Source organism: Chiloscyllium plagiosum, chromosome 40 (assembly GCF_004010195.1).
Source record: "Chiloscyllium plagiosum isolate BGI_BamShark_2017 chromosome 40, ASM401019v2, whole genome shotgun sequence".
Classification (NCBI taxonomy): Eukaryota; Metazoa; Chordata; class Chondrichthyes; order Orectolobiformes; family Hemiscylliidae; genus Chiloscyllium; species Chiloscyllium plagiosum.
In genome coordinates this window covers 9,540,326-9,557,959 of record NC_057749.1, presented here as the reverse complement: position 1 = coordinate 9,557,959, position 17,634 = coordinate 9,540,326, and the positions used below count along the sequence as shown (strand labels likewise).

Sequence of the window (17,634 nt, the reverse complement as noted above, 5' to 3'; positions counted from 1 at the left end):
AACGCATCTATCCTGGGACAGGCTAAGCAAAGACATGCCAGAGAATTCCTAGAGGCCTGGCACTCCAACCACAATGCCATAAACAAACACATAGATCGAGATACCATCTATCAACCCCTCAGAAAACGAACAGGAAATGACATCACCACAAACCCCAGGAACCCCATCCAGGACAAACATATAAATAGAAAGCAGGAGACAACAGCTTCGCTTCACTTGGAGGTCACCACTGATGATGTTACCGAGCCAGGTAGTGAAATGTCTGGATATCAAACCTACAGCTCAGCGAGCAAACCTACACCCTGAGCAGCTGCTTCATAGAATCCCTACAGTGTGGAAGCAGGCCATTTAGCCCATCGAGTCCATATGACCCTCCAAGGAGCATCCCACCCAGACCTTATCCCTGCATTTCCATGGTTAATCCACCTAGCCTGCACACAATGGCCAATATAGCGTGGCCAATCCACCTGATCTGCAGATCTTTGGACTGTGGGAGGAAACTGGAGCACCCAGAAGAAACCCACCCAGGCAGAGGGAGAATGTGCAAACTCCACACAGACAGTCATGTGAGGTTGGAATCGAACCCGGGTCCCTGGCGCTGTGAAGCAGCAGTGCTAACCAATGAGCCTCTTAATCAGCAACCCATCCAACAACTTAAACTTTCACTTAATTAGAAATGCACAGTGGCAGCAGTGTGTAACATTCTGCAAAGTGCACCTTCCAAACCTGTGACCTCTTACCCATAGAAAGCGCAGATACATGGGAGCACCGTCGTGTGCAAGTTTCCCTCTAAGTCACACACCATCCTGAAATGGAAATACACTGCTGTTCCTTCACTGCCACTGGGCCAAAATCCTGGAACTGCCTTCTCAGCAGCATTGCAGATATCACAATAAACACACACAAATGTTTAAGAAGGCAACACGTTCTCAATGATGGGCAATAAATGTTAGCACAACCCAGTGATGCCCACATTCGATGGAAGTGTTTATTTTTTAAAAGTTGCTACATCACAAAATCTACAGACCGCTTGGAATGAAGGAGGTAGGAGTGGTTGGGGAGTGGGGACCATGGAAGGAACATTTGACTGAATGTAGCCTAGCTGCATGATTTCAAATAAAAATTTCATTGACATGCCATGACATTGTCAGACCATAATTTCAACCTATGGAGGAGGTTCCAGCCCAATTCCTAGGACCCGAGATGTTCCTGGTTGAAATGAGTAGGAAAGCAGCTGGAGTGTGAACCCATGCCCAATTCATTCATCCCCTCGGTTGGGCTATATTGAACTCAGACCTGTGGACTCTGAAGGACTCTGTCTAGATGCTGCAATGGAGTTGTGTAACAATGTAATTTGCACACTTTGGCACCTTGTTAAATTTTGAGTTTGAATACAGTGAAATGGGAATATGAGTGAATCATTTTGCTTTTGCTTCTTCATTCATTTCAATGTCAGTTTGGCTAACTGGAGTAATATGTAGGATTTATTTTTATTGAGGTAAATAGTCACACACACATACACACCCAGTCTCTCCCTCTTCCTCTCTGTCACAGTCATATACAATCACAGAGTCTCTTCCTCTCTCACAGGCACACTTACACATGCACACACACACTCTTCTTGTCTCGTACAGTCACACTGATACATGCACAATCTCTCTCTCACACACACTGTTACACTCACACACAATACAGACACACACATCGTCTCTCTCTCTCTATATCTCTATCTCAGAATCACATACAAACAAGAATACAGTCTCATATACACAGTCACACTCACAGATGCACATGGTCTCTATCTCACACAGTCATACTGATGCTCACGATCTCTCTCACACACACAGTCATACTCACACCTGCACACAGTCATACTCATGCATGCACATTGTCTCTCTCTCTCTATCTCACACAGTCATACTCACACCTGCACACTATCTCTCACACAGACACACTTACACATGCACACAGTCACACTCATGCATGCACACATACAGTCTCTCTCACATCATACTCACACATGCATTACACAGTCTCTCTCTCATAGTCACATTCGTACACAAACACACAATACAGACGCACACACTCTCTCTCACACGGTCACATGCACACAATCTATCTCTCACACATTCACTTATATACACATGCAGTCACACATACATGCACACTCATACCAATCTCTGTCAGTCACATGCACATACATACACATGTACGCCCAGTCATTTGCACATGGTGGGGTGTACACAAACCCAGCCTGTAACACAGTCTCACACACACATTCACATGCACGTACACCATCTTTCCCTTATCATCTTTATCATTACTGACGTAATTGTTGTTGGAAGTAATGAAACTCAGTGAATGAGAAGGTGTCTGAACCAGATGTATTTGTGTTTTGCTTATCAATCTGCCCCCACAAAGCAGTAAACTGGAAAGCTATTGTTTGAGGCAGGTGTTGGACTTTTTTAAATAGATGTGACAATGAAAATCTTAAAAGGTCAAGGAGGAAATAAATCACTCTCAAACGGGGGCGAGATTACAGAAGACTGTTTATTGCACAAAGGAATACCTGTTAGCAAAGTTACAATAAATTATGATGTCGGTGATAGATCTAACACCTACATCATCATTTGTCTGCATTTTCAAAACTGCCTGGATTTTCTGCCAGCACCTTTATATGACGTTAACACTTCAGTCCTTAAGGAAGTGATTTGGGTTTATTTAGATTTTTTGATTAGGTTGCACAATAATTACATTGACAAAAGAATAATGCCGACTCATTATTGTGAAGTTACTTGCACTTGACCTTTACCTTGTCCAAAAGGTTTAAAATGACTGATGGCTGCAACTGGGAATGTTCTCTGCATCGTCATGATTTTAAAGTTCTCATCCTTTATGGTGGTCTTGCCCCACCTGTCACTATAACCTCCTACAGCTCGACACCCCTCCGTGCTCCCTGCACTCCTCCAACTCATGCCTCCTGAACATCTCCCATCTTTATCACTCCAACATTGGTGGCCATGCCTTCAGGAGTCTTTGCAATTCCTTCCTTACAACTCTCCATCTCTCCAACTCACCTTCTTCCTTGAAGACACTCTTTCAAACTGACTTCTTTGACCACCAAGCGTTTGCTCACCTGACCTAATATCACTGCATGTAGCTAAGTATCATGCTATGTTTCATAGTGTTCCTGGGAAGAGCTTTGGGATGTTTCATAATGCCAAAGGCACTAAATAAATATAAGTTTTGTAAACCTCTTCACCTCTCTCCCAATCTTTTCTTTGAAATACTCTTTGAAGCCTAACTCTTTGACTAAGTTTCAGGTCATCTGATTTAATGTCTCCACATATGACTTTGTCTCAAGTTTTGTTGGATTATGTTCTTGTGATGCACCTTGGTAAGTTTTACTTTATTTGAAAGTAGTACTTTTAAAAAAAAAGCTGGTATTGCTACATTTCCATGCACAGTTGCCACAACTTTTCTGCCCAGGACTGTAAGAAGCTACAGAGTTGTGAACACGGCCCAGTCCATAAGCCAAGCCAACCTCCCACCCATTGACTTCATCTACACTTCTCATTGCCTTAGAAAGCAGCCAGCATCATATGAGAACAGTCCCACCTCGCTTATAACCTCTTTCATTGGGCAGAAGATATAAAAGCTTAAACACACATACCAACAGGTTCAAAAACAGCTTCTTCCCTTCTGTCATTAGACTTCTAAATGGACCTCTCAAATTTCAAATCTGATGTTGATCTTGCCTTTTGCACACCATCTCTGCAGCCATAGCATTGTATTCGTCACCCTGTCCTATCATCGAATGAGCTTTGTATGGTATGATCTGCCTATACTGCACACAAAACAAAACTTTTCACTATGCCTAGGTACATGTGACAATAATAAATCAAATCAAATCATGAAGTTGTGACAGTAGCTTCAAGTTATGTGAGAAAGCGTTACATCTTGGAGTTCTCGCATTTGTGAGTCAGAATACTGCAAGTCTTCAATGCAGAGCACCGCAGTCCTTCTGGATTGAAGACTTACAGTGTTCTAACTCAGCAATGCGAGAGATCCAAGATGGAACACTTTGTTATGTTACTTGGAGCCACTGTCACAATTTAATGAATTGATTTTGATTTGATTTGATTTGATTTGATTATTGCTGTATTTCCATACCCCAGTTTCCACAACTGTTCTGCCCAGGACCAGAAGAAGCTACAGAGTTGTGAACACAGCCCAGTCCATCAGCCAAGAACCTCCCACCCATTGACTCCGCCTATATTTCTTGTTGCCTCGGAAAGGTGGCCAACATCATCATCAAAGACTCCTCCCACCCCGCTTTTAACCTCTTTAATTGGGCAGAGTTACTGGTATCTCTTGACCCACATTCATTCAAGATTGTCAGATCGCATGGTTAGTTCTCTCAATGCTGTTCCTGAAGCCTTACGAATTGTTCAGTATACTGTAGTGGTGTTTGTACTCCAAAAGTACTTAGTTAGCTCTCAAACAGCTGGGACTCAAGACAAGTCCATTCCTCACTTGTAGTATCAGCTGTGGCTCAGTTCGCATTCAAGTCCAATGCCAGACAAACTTTTTGATTTGATTTATTATTGTCACATGTAACGAAGTACATTGAAAAGTTCTGTTTTACGTGCAGTATGGTAGATCATCCCATACAAGTGCATTCGGGTAATAGAACAGAGCGAGGAATACAACGTGACAGATGCAGAGAAAGTGCACAGAGTGAGGTCAACATTTAAATTTTAAATTTAAAAGGTCCATTCAGCAGTCTAATAACAGTGGGGAAAAAGCTGTTCTTGAATCTGTTGGTCTGTGTTTTTTGCATCTTCTGCCCAACTGACACTCAGTGCAGTATCGAGGGAGAGCCGCACTGTTGGAGGTTCAGTACTGAGGGAGTGTTGAAAGGAGGTACCTTTTGCAAGAAACATTAAACCGAGATCTCAACTACACAAGTCAATGTAAGAGATCCTGTAGCATTGGATAGAACTACAGCAGGAATAGTCCACAGCGTTCTGATCAAAGAATTATTCTTTACAAAATATCACAAATAACAGGTTATCACATTGCTGTGTGTGGAAGTTTGCTGTGTGTAAACTGAGTGCTGCATTTCTTTCATTGCAAGAATGATTACATTTTGAAAGGACTTAACTAAAGTACAGTAAAGCACTTTGAGATGTCCGATGGTTAGAAAGGGTGCTATTTAAAGCCAGTCTTTTATTCTAGCAAATGCAATTTACTCTATTCCAGACGGTAGAGTGACGAGCCACAAGCTGAGCTAACAGAGATGACAGTTCTCTTCCCATGGGGAATTGGCAGGGTGGTACTGTACCACTTTGCAGACAGCCTAATGCTATGGGAACACAACACCAATGAATGAAATACAAAACGAGGCAGTAACAATGAGATTTGAGAGCAGAAACTGGATACTTATGAGATATTACTCCCTGCTAGAACCATTTCCTTCCACATTTATTGCATACATTTATAGTATGACTGTTAGACTATTAAAGCTGGTATCTAATTGCAAGTGGATGTTGTTATTGTGGACTTGCAATAACTGGAAACCACCTTTTTTTCTTAATTGCTGTGCTTCTGAATGAAGCTGAAGTGTTCCAAAAACAGCACATTTGTACTTGAATTGTAGTGTGGAACAGCAACCCCCTTAGCACAGTTTTGTGTAGCCTAGTCTGCTTGCATGTAATCCTTACCTGGTCATGGCTCCAATCAATGAAACATCCATTTGGTCTTTTTCTCCCACCCCAGTAGGTTCACAACTAAGAAATGAAAGTATCCAAGGAAGTTTTAAATAAACATACAAAGAACCCCTTCTCCCAACCTACCATGAATCTGCTTGAGGACTGCTCTCCAGTTCAAAGATGTGCAGGTTAGGTGGATTTGCCATTTTTAATTGCCCATAATATCCAAGGACATGCAGGCTATATGGATTAGCCATGGGAAATGCACAATTAGGGCACTAGGGTGGGGGAATGGGATACTCTTTGAATGGTCAGTACAGTCTTGATGGGCTGAATGGCATCTATTTGCCTTCGAGGAATTCGATGGCTCTAACAGGAGACATCATTCATTCTTGGAACCTCTAGGGAAGGGAGAGCTTAACAATCCCAAAATGGTCTGACTGTCTTTTTATGACCGATAAGAGTTGTGAGCAAGAATGGTGTGTTAGGTTGAAGGAATAAAGACATTCTTGCCTTTCTTGATGCCTTAAAGCAATACACAATAATAAAGGCCTTTCAAAGTGTAATCAGCATTGTAATGTAGGAAGCGTTAATGCAGGAAGCAGGAGAGATGGTAGTGCAGTAATCACACCACTGGATGAGTAATCCAAGTGCCTGGGCTACTCCTATGAACAGCAGGTAGAATTCAAACTCACCCAATAAATCTGAAAATGAAAGCTAGTCTCAGTCATTATGACCATCATTGATTGTTGTAAAAAAAATCTGATTCACCAATGCCCATTAGAGTAGGAAATCTGCCACCCTTACTTGGTCTGATCTATGTGTGACTTCAGTCTTTCTACATTGTGGTTCTCAAAAGTGTGGTCCATTGGTGGTCCCCAAGAGTTTTTCTTTCGGTCTGTGGTCTGGACCGAAATGTATGTCACTGATGCACAAACACCTTGCCAGGACAGAATCTCATCTCCACAGCTGGCTTTATGTCACACAAGCGGACCAGCTTCTGAGCTCATGGTCCAACTGGCTGGAGGTGAAAGCAAGAACGACAATGTTTCAAGTTCCATATTTCTGTTACTGTTTCCACGTTCAACGCCGTGATGGTATTTTCAACACCTGTGGGGCCAACATGAGACTGAAACTCAAGTCTGACGAAGACTCAAAACGTTAGCTCTGTTTCTCTCTCCCACTTGGAGCCAGACATGAACTCACCGTTGTCTCATCAAAAGGAGCACCATTCTCCGTGTTCACTCTTCGGAGTATTTTTGTGCTGGTGAACAAAAAAGCCTGAAGTAAAACTGGTTGTAGTCTGCAACATCTTTTTGCTCCACCTAAGTGTTCCATGGATGAGGAATATTGAGAACCATTGGCTTTAATGGTTCAAAGAACCAAAGGTTTGGGAATTGGTACTCAAGTCTTGGAAGACAAGTTGAGAAGGCTATTAAACATGCTTAGACCATAAGAACATAAGATATCAGAGTAGAATTAGACCATTCAGCCCATCCAATCTGCTCCATCATTCAGTCATAGGCAGGAAGCTGGAGGAACACAGCAAGCCAGGCAGCATCAGGAGGTAGAGAAGTCAACGTTTTGGGCATAACCCTTCTTCAGGAACATTAACTTGACACCTCCTGATGCTGCCTGGCTTGCTGTGCCATTCCAGCCTCCTGCCTGCCTACTTTGGATTCCAGCATCTGCAGTTTTTTTGTCTCCCACCATTCTCCTGCCTTCTCCCTGGAACCCTTGACCCCTTACTTATCAAGAAACTGTGTATCTCTGTCTTAAACTCACTCAATGACTTGGCCTCTGCAGCCAGATTGAACTGTTGAACTGGAAAATAATTCAATTACATTGCAAAGTAAAAGGTGGATTAGCCATGCTTAATTACCCATAATGTCCAGGGATGTGTAGGCTATATGGATTAGCCATGGGAAATGTAGGATTATGGTATTAGGGTGGGATTACATTATGGCATTACATTAAAATCAAAATAATGCATTGCTGGTATATTAAATAAAAATAGAAAATGCTGGAGAAACTCAGCACATCTTTTTTACTGTAGGTTTTTACTGTGGAGAAAGGAAAGGAGGCTAGAGAACTCAGAGAGATAAATATTGTTGCTTTGAGAACAGTTCACATTACAGAAGAGGAAGTGCTGGAGGTCTTAAAAAGATGGATAAATATCCAGGACTGGTCAAGTATTTCCCAGGACATTGTGGAAAGTTAAGGAGGAAATTACATGACCCCTAGCAGAGATATTCATATCATCTATGACCAAGAGGAGCCAGAAGACTGGAGGGTGGCTAATGTTGTACCTTTGTTTAAGGAGGAATGTAAGGAGGTGCCTGGGAACTATAGATCTGTGAGTCTCACATCAATAGTGGGTAAGTTGTTCGAGGTGATTCTGAAAGGTAGAACTTACATGCATTTTGGGAGGCAAGGAATGATTAGGGATAGTCAGCATGGCTTTTGTGCGAGGGAAATCATGTTTTACTAAGTTGATTGAGTTTTCTGCAGAAGTAACCAAAACGATTGATGAGGGCTGAGTGGTTGATATTGTTTACTTGGACTTTAGTAAAGCCCTTGGATAAGATTCCGCATGGTAGACTAATTAGTAAAGTTAGGGCACATGGAATTCAGGAAGACCTTGTCAGCTGGATTCAACATTCATTTAACGGTAGGAGACAGAGGGTGGTAGTGCAGGGTTTTGTTTTTGGACTGGAGGTGTTCCACAGTGTTCCACAGGGATCAGTACTGAGTCCACTTTTGTTTATCATTTATATAAACAATTTTCATGAAAATATAAGAGGCATGGTTGGTTATTTTGTGGATGACACCAAGATTGGTGGGATAGCGGACAGGGAAGGTTATCTAAGATTACAAAGAGGTCTTAATCAATTGGGTCAATGGGAGTGGCGGATGGAGTTTAATTTGGACAAATGCAAGGTATTGCATTTTGGTAAAACAAGCAAGGGCAAGACTAAAACCATTAATGGTAGGGCCCTGGGTGGTGTTGTAGAAGGGAGAGATCTCGAGGTTTAGGTAGGTACACCATCCTTAGAAATTTGTGTGACAGGATGGTTAAGAAGGCACTCCATTCCTGAAGAAGGGCCTGTGCCCGAAACGTCGAATCTCCTGTTCCCTAGATGCTGCCTGACCTGCTGTGCTGTTCCAGCAATAAAGTTTCAACTAAGAAGGCACTTAGCATGTTTGCCTTCATTTCTCAGACCTTTGAGCATAGGAGGTGGGAGATCATGATGAGCTTGTACAGGATATTTGTGAGGCCTTTTGTGGAGTACTGTGTGCCGTTCTGGTCACTTTGTTATAGGAAGAAAATTATTAAATTGGAGAGAGTTCAGAAAAGATCAGGATGTTGCCAAGAATAGAGGGCTTGAGTTATAAAAATTGGCTGGCTAGGCTGGGACTGTATTCACTGGAGTGTAGGAGGTTGAGGGGTGACCTTATAGAGATTTATAAAATCATTAGTGGCATTGATAAGGTGAATGGCAAACATTTTTACCCTAAAGAGGGGGAGTTCAAAACTAGGGCATTTTTAAGGTGAGAGATTTAAAAAGGTCATGAGGGGCTACATTTTATACAGTGAGTAGTTAGTGTGTAGAATGAACTTCCTCAGGAAGTGGTGGATACAGTTACAATATTTAAAAGACATTTGGATAAGTACATGAATAGGAAAGGTTTGGAGGGATATCAGCCAAATGCAGGCAGGTGGGACGAGTTTAGTTTGGGAACATGGTCAGTGTTGACGAGTTAGATCGAAGGGTCTGTTTCCATGCTGTATGACTTGACGACTCATTGCTGACAGCATCTGTTGGGAGCGAAATAGAGTTAATGTTGGAGTTTAATATCACCAATATTCGGAACAAAGAACACATTTCTGAATGAATTGAAAGTCTGGTTGGGATATCTGGTCGGCATGGACAAGTTGGACCGAAGGGTCTGTTTCCATGCTGTACATCTCTATGACTCTATCTCATAGTTGGGCGGAAATGTGCCACAATGAGGTAATGCTTTGCCAACACCAAGTCCTGGTGATGGAGAGTGCAGACAGTCAGTGCCCACCAAGTGTGCCATGAGGTGCTGGAGAATTCTGGCTGAGGTGGAGGGATGGAGAAGACAGAGGGTGAGCTGAGCTACCACGCACCCAACTTTAACTTTCATATTGGAAACTGGCGCTGTCTAGTTTCTCACTGGTACCTTGTAAAACAGCAGACTGAATATTGATGAGATGAGGTTAGGTGTCAATGAGATGTTAATAGGCCTCCCTACTGCTCATGAGCAAGACTCTTATCCAGCTGTTAAATCCGTGGGATGGAAAATCGGACTTTTCTTCTTGACAATGACAATTTCATTTTCCATTCTCGTTACATTTTCCTGAGTGACTCGCAATTGCCCATTTTGAATCATAGAATTGAATCACTACAGTGTGGAAACAGGCCCTTCAGCCCAACAAGTCCACACCAACCCTCCAAAGAGTATCCCACCCAAACCCATTCCCCTACATTTATCCCTGACTAATGCACCTAACCTACACATCCCTGAACACTATGGGCAATTTAGCATGGCCAGTTCACTTAACCTGTACATCTTTGGATTGTGGGAGGAAACAGGTGCACCCTGAGGAAACCCATGCAGACATGGGGAGAATGTGCAAACTCCACACAGAGAGTCGCCCAAGGTTGGAATCGAACCCGGGTCCCTGGCGCTGTGAGGCAGCAGTGTTAACCACTGAGCCACTTTGCCACCCCCAAGGCCTTTTGCTCAGGGCCTGAGGAAGTTTTAGCTTGTTGTATCCTTCTAAGAACCAAAGCAGCTTTCCCGCAAAGTTCTCATCCACCAAGCCCAGTCATCAAGCTCCCCTCCCTCACCCCTTGAGAAAAAGTCTGCTCACAAACAAGGGGGAAAGAAGATTGCGGATAAAAGCAGAGGGAAGCTATCATGACGAGAGTAAAACCAGAATGGAAAGAGGTCACGACGATGAGGCAGAAGTTGAAATGAGAGCTGTACAAAACAGCAGATAATTTATGACAGTTCATGAATGGAAAATGCTGTTTGATAAACTGGATATCCTTGTTTCCAGCAGTATACTGGAAGCGTTCCATCAACTTGTATTCGGCCAGAAGGCACATTAGCGTGTGAAACTTCAAGCTGGCTTCCTGGGCCTGTCATGCAATTAAATGATTGCATAATACAGCAGTTTACATTGTTAATAGGTAAAGGCAAGGATTCGTCAGTGTTGACATATTGTAGACCTAATTATCTTTCGCCTCCTCTCCTCCCCTCTTGTTTCTTCTAGATTGCATGAAATGTAAACCCATTCTGTCGTCTTACTGCCAGCTGTAAACTTTATTTTAGTAAATCCAAACAATCCGGCAGCCGGGCTGTGTGTGAGGACTCACTTAACACCTCAACACTTGCATGCTTGAGCCACGGGAGTGGTCGAAACCACTTGTGTGTGGTGAATTCCATTAATTCCCAACTGAGCTGCTAAGTAGGTGGATACTGTGGTGATAGAAGGGCCTTGTTCACGTCCAATCCATCTCGCCATTTACACTTACCCAATCTGAACCAGATTACCAATCAATATAGGCACAAGAGACAGCTTTGTCCTGAGGATAACTGCTTCCAAACCCATGACCAGCACCACCTAGAAGGACAAAGGCAGCAGATACATGGGAGCACCACCTCCTCCAAAGTCCCCTCCAAGTCACTCACCGTTCTGACTTGGAAATATATCACCGTTCCTTCAGTGTCACTGTGTCAAAATCCTGAAACTCTCTCCCTAATGGCATTGTGGGTCAACCTACAGCACATGACTGCAGCAGTTCAAGATGGCACCTCACTACCAGCTCCTAAAGGGCAACTAAAGACAGGTAATAAATGCTGGCTCACATCCCAATGAATGATTGGACAGGTTTTGTACATGTGTAGCACCATACACAGCAAAGAAATTTTAAAAATATTGGCTCATCTGCACCACAGTTGCAATGCCACAGGACTTGATTGCGACTTGGGAGCAAAATCCAAATCCCTATTAATATTTCAATTGATGTTCCTTGATGAAGTGAACCTTTGGCTCTGTTCCCTTTGCTGGCAGTGGCTTGGGTGAAGGTATCATGAAGGTTGTGGGTTTGAAACGTCAGTGGGAGATCAATGGGATCCAGCTTGATACTCCAAGGCAGAGCTGAATAACTGCTGCTCTGCACATGTCATGTTAAATCAAGACCCACTGGTGGAGGCTGATTTGAAGAAGAGCAACTGAGTTTCTGCCATTATTTCTCTCTTCACTAACATTATCAAGTGAGATCACCTGGTTATTTATCACGTTCGTCTATAGAGGATCTTGCTGTGAGCAATTTGTCTGCCACATTCTCTTCATTGCAACAGCGGACACATTTTGAAAGTGCTTGTTAATTGCAGAAGATTTTGAAAAGTCCTGACATCGTTAAATCAAATTCAAGTCCTTTCTACCTTTCTGTGAAGAACAGTTGACCAGAAAAAAATTCCTTTGTCAAAGTAATTGACTAATAGGAGATTTTTGTTAGGGGTACTCAGTCGAGAAATGGATAAGATCATATAAATGTAAGGGTTAATGTAAGAGCAAGCTCACTTAGCGTGTTGCAGTTCTGTCAGGCTGTTCTCTAACAGCCTGGAGATGGACGAAGGACATTTAAGAACACAATGGAGATCACTCAAAAAAAGATGCAGCAACTTAGTAGTGAACTCATAAGATGTTCTATTCTTTTTTTTTAAATGAGTGTTCTGTTCAGACTTGTCTGATTGACTGGCTTTCTAACTTGTATTTCAGTTCTGATGAATGGTTTGACCAATGAATATAGTTTCATGGCTGCTTCAAAAATAGGACAATTATCACAACCTGATCACAGTTTTTGGGAGTTCCTCACAGGGGCAACAATGTTCATGACACCGATTCCCCTGGGAGGTGCTATCAGAACAGCTTCTGCTTCGTTTGTCAATTGCTGGAATCCAACTTGTTCTCTGGCAAATTAAGCTTTTCTTGTCTTTATGGTGATAATGGTAATGTTACTGCATAAGCAAGCCAGAGCTCCAGGCTAAAGCTTTGGGGTCATGAGTTCACATCGTGGTAGTTGGTGAAATTGAAGTGAATAATTTGACTAAGGCAAATACTGTTGATTGTTAAAAATCCATCTGTTTTCCAACTGTTCTTTCAGGAAGAAAGTCTGCCAACATGTGACTCAAGAACCACAGTCACATGGTTGACTGTTAACTACACATTCAGTTCAGGGCAATATATGCTGGTGTTAGCCATAGCTCATGAAAGTGTAAAGAACAAAATTACTCCTCTTTCAGTGTTTGCAGGACAGAAACAGGTCATTACACCAAACAGGTCTGTGTGAGCTTCAACCCGCATTTCTTCATCTAACCTATACCCATCAGCATACCCTATTTTTTTATCGAAGTTTTCTTCAAGCACATCTATGCTAATCACCAGAATACACCATCTGGTAGCAAATTCCACATTTGCTTGATTCTCCCAAGCTCCCAAGTTCCATATTGCCTCCCTCTTTAAAATGGCAATGGTAGTGGTCATCTTATATTCCAACATGCTCTCGGAACTTCAAGAATCTCCCTTCATCTTTCATTCTCTAGTCCATACACATTCAAAACCCAAACTTGATTCCACCATGACCATTAGATTTATCCACTCTGCTCTGCTGCTATCTCAGATTGTGCTTTATATACACTGAGATGCCTTGATGCAAAATGCAACATGTTGGCATAATTTGACTTTATTGACAAAACATTGATGAAGTAACAAAGACCTTGCATTGTTGACTTGGCATCTCCTTTATCTCCAGATACTGATGTCTGTGCTGGCTCACCTTGTGAACAGCAATGCACTGATAATTTTGGACGAGTTGTGTGTACATGTTACCCCGGATATCACTTTGACCGAGAGCGACACAGAAATCATCAGACACCCTACTGTTTAGGTGAGATTGCGGATTTTATTAATAACGTATTGCTCATCTACAGTCTTTTCATTGGGATACTGTGACCCATTTGTACTCTTCTTACTTTAGATGCAACATATTATCATAAAACTGCTCGAGTAAAGCACAGGACTCTGTGCATTTGGCCCTCCGTTTAGTCAATCAAGGCATAGAATCAGTTTGGATGGAGATTAGGAAAGACAGGGGAAAGAAGTCATTAATGGCAATAGCATGCAGTCCCCTTAACAGTAGCCACAATGTGGGAGACAGTACATAATAAGAAATATTGAGTAGTGGTGGTAATAAACATGGATGTTCTTAATCTACGTATATACTGGAAAGATCAGACTGACAGTAATCGCCTGGATGAGGAGACTGCTTTCAAGATAGTTCCTTACAGCAGCACATTCTTGAACCAATTACGGGGCACATGGTGTTAGACTTGGTAATGTGACAGAATTAATTGATGACCTCCAGGCCAAAATGCCCCTAGGTCACAGCAACCATAATATCATTGAAGTTTTCATCCAATTTAAAAAGGGAGAAGACTAGTCTAAGATCAAAAATCACACAACACCAGGTTATAGTCCAACAGGTTTAATTGGAAGCACACTAGCTTTCGGAGCGATGCTCTTTCATCAGGTGATTGTCTGATCACCTGATGAAGGAGCGTCGCTCCGAAAGCTAGTGTGCTTCCAATTAAACCTGTTGGACTATAACCTGGTGTTGTGTGATTTTTAACTTTGTGCATCCCAGTCCAACACCGGCATCTCCAAATCAAGTCTAAGATCAGTATTTTAACCTTAAAGGTAACTCTGTTGGCATGAAGCTGAGCTAGATGACCTAAGATAGTGTGCTAGACTGGGGGATAGATCAACAGAGACGCAGTGGCAGACATTTGAGGGGATACTTTCAGAATAAATATCTTCCTGCTATAAAGAAAAATTCTAAAGAGAGGACCCACTAACTAGAGAAGTTCAGGTAAACATCAAAACTCAAAGAAAAAAATGTACAACTGAGCATCGATGAGTGGGAGGTCAGATTATTGGCTCAAGTATGAAGAACAGCAGAGAATGACAAGATTAATTAGGAAGAAGAAATTCAAGCATGAGAAGAATGCACTGAAAACAAAAAATGTTGGAGATCACAGTGAGTCAGGCAGCGTCCATGCAGAGAAAGCAAGCTAATATTCCGAGTTTAGATGGCTTCTCAGAGAGGAGTCCAGCTTTGCATGTAAAAACAGAAGAATTTTACAGGTATTAGAAAAGAAAAAGGGTAAATAATGTGAACGTTGGTCTTCTACAGAATGAGAATGGAGAGTTAATAGTAGATAATAAGGTAATTGATGACAAAATGAACAAATATTTTGCTTCTGTCTTCACTATAGAGGATACAATATACATTCCAGTTACAGCTGTAAATCAGGAGGTGGAAGAGAGAGAGCAACTTAGTGAAATTACAGTCACTAGGGAAATGGCACAAAGCAAACTGATGGAGCTGCAGGTTTTTAAGTCTCTGGGTTCTAATGGACTTTGTCCTCGGGTCATAAAGGAGGTTGCTAATGAGGTAGTAGATGAATTAGTGTTAATTTGCCAGATTGCCTGACTGAAAATTAGCAAAACTAATTCTGCTAATTAAGAAGCAAAGAAGACAGATAACAGGAGACGATAGGCCAATCAGCTTGAAGCCTTTCAAGAGAAAGGTGTTCAAATCAATGATTAAAGCGATTATAGCTGCACATTTAGAACTCAATATAATCAGGAAGAGTCAGCATGGTATCATGTTCAACCAATTTATTAAACTTCTTTGAAGGGGGTAACATGTGGTGTAGATAAAGAGGAGATGTACTTCGATTTTTGAAAGATGCCAAATTGAAGGTCATTGTAAAAGTGCATGATGTAGTGGGTAATGTGTTAGTATAGATCGAAAATTGTCAACCTGGCAAAAACAGAGTTGCATAAATCGGTTCTTACCTAATTGGCAGGATGCAGCAAGTGAAGTCCCACACAGGATCTGTGCTGTGACTTCAATCTTTTACAATTTATATCAATGACCCAGATAATTTGATTGACTCCATTCTCTACTATCTGCCAGCCTCAACCTTTCCTTATTTTTGTTTTCGTGCTTGCATTTGTTGCTTGAGTCAAGGACGTGGCTCAGTGGTTAGCACTGCTGCCTCACAGCACCAGAGTCCCGGGTTCAATTCCAGCCTCGGGCGACTGTCTGTGTGGAGTTTGCACATTCTCCCCGTGTCTGTGTGGGTTTCCTCCGGGTGCTCTGGTTTCCTCCCATAGTCCAAAGATGTGCAGGTCAGGTGAATTGGTCATGCTAAATTGCCCAGTGTGTTAGGTACATTAGTCAGAGGGAAATGGGACTGGGTGGGTTACTTTTCGGAGGGTCGGTGTAGGCTTGTTGGGCCGAAGGGCTTGTTTCCACACTGGAGGGAATCTAATCTAATCTAAGTTAAATATCTATTCATTCGCTGGAGAGGCAATGGTCTAGTGGTATTATCGATAGACTGTTAATTCAGAAACTCATCTAAATGTTCTCGGGGTCCATATTCAAATCTCGCCACAGATGATAGAATTTCAATTCAATGAAGAATCTGGAATTAAGAGTTTAATCATAACTATGAAACTATTTCCAATTGTTGGGAAAAACTCATTTGGTTCACTAATATCCTTCAGGGAAGGAATCTGTTGACTTTACCTGGTCTGGCCTAGTGTGACTTCAGACCGACAGCAATGTGGTGGACACTTTACTGCCTTCTGGGCAATTAGGAATGGGTAATAAATGCTGGCCTAGCCAGTGATGCCCGTAGCTCATGAGTGATTTTTTAAAAAACCATTCATTAATTTTTTAAAAATCACTCACCTAGGGAATTCCGTGTCACTGGTCATGGATTTTTGCTTGCTTGGGTTCTTGCTTGGTCCCTGAAATAGCTATTATTTTGATGAGTAAAAATATATAGTGCCTTGCACACCAAATTCAGCAAGAGTAGTTATTGTTAATCCTTAGTTAAGCAGCCGTCTCAAAGACCAATGATAATAAACATTTATGTTTTGCCATTAGTGTTCATGCACATCAAAGGAATGCGATTGTCATTGAACCATACAGGCAGATGTCAAGACAAAAGACAAAAAAATTGGTTAAAGGGACAGCTTGTAGGGGTATCTTAAAGGAGGAGAGATGAAAAAAGTGGAGGGATTTAGGAAGGGATATCAGAGCATTTGGCACAGGCAGCTGAGGACATGGTCACTACAGTAAAAATCTCACGTTATTTGAATGTAACAGAAGAGATACATGCATTTTGTTTATTTAAAGATTTCTGGTGGGTTTTGTTACAGCTAAATTAATATGTACAGTACAGAAAAATTTCCAGGCATATCCTGTGCCTAGATTGCTACGGTGCAGAGAGTTTGTGGCATTTGGTCACATGATACCATCCAGCTACATGGCTGATTCACATGTCGAGCTCTTAATGAGACATCATTCTACAGATGATAATATAGCAGCCATCACTTAAGTCATCACTTTAATGAAAATTAAGGATGTGCAAGAGGTCAGGATATGATATGTGCAGAAATCTCAAATGCTTGTAGAGTTGGGAAGGATTATAGAGATGGTGAGAAGTGATGCCATGGAGAAAGTTGAAAACAAAGATTAGAATTTTTAAAGCTGAAAATGTGTTGCTGGAGAAGCGCAGCCGGTCAGGCAGCATCCAGGGAACAGGAGAATCGACGTTTCGGGCATAAGCCCTTCTTCAGGCCTTTTTAAAATCAAGGCATTGCCAAAGCAGCAGCCCATGTAGACCAGTGAGTACAGGAGCAATGGGTCAACAGGACTTGGTGTGAGGTAGGATGCAGGTAACAGATTATAGAAAGGGTACATTTTATGAATAGGTTTGGACTTCCTCATGGAATTTGTTTTTT

The 17,634-nt window shown here is 42.0% G+C and overlaps 1 protein-coding gene across 2 annotated transcripts in view; it reads left to right on the top strand.

Annotated features, from left to right (window-relative positions):
* The window catches only part of LOC122542489 (collagen and calcium-binding EGF domain-containing protein 1-like), a 158,159-nt gene that overhangs the window by 102,859 nt on the left and 37,666 nt on the right, over positions 1 to 17,634 (top strand). For both annotated transcript variants that reach the window (XM_043680264.1, XM_043680263.1), the window contains one exon: positions 13,568 to 13,702. In XM_043680264.1, coding sequence (XP_043536199.1) covers positions 13,568 to 13,702 — 135 coding nt within the window. The remainder of the gene's footprint in view (positions 1 to 13,567; positions 13,703 to 17,634) is intronic.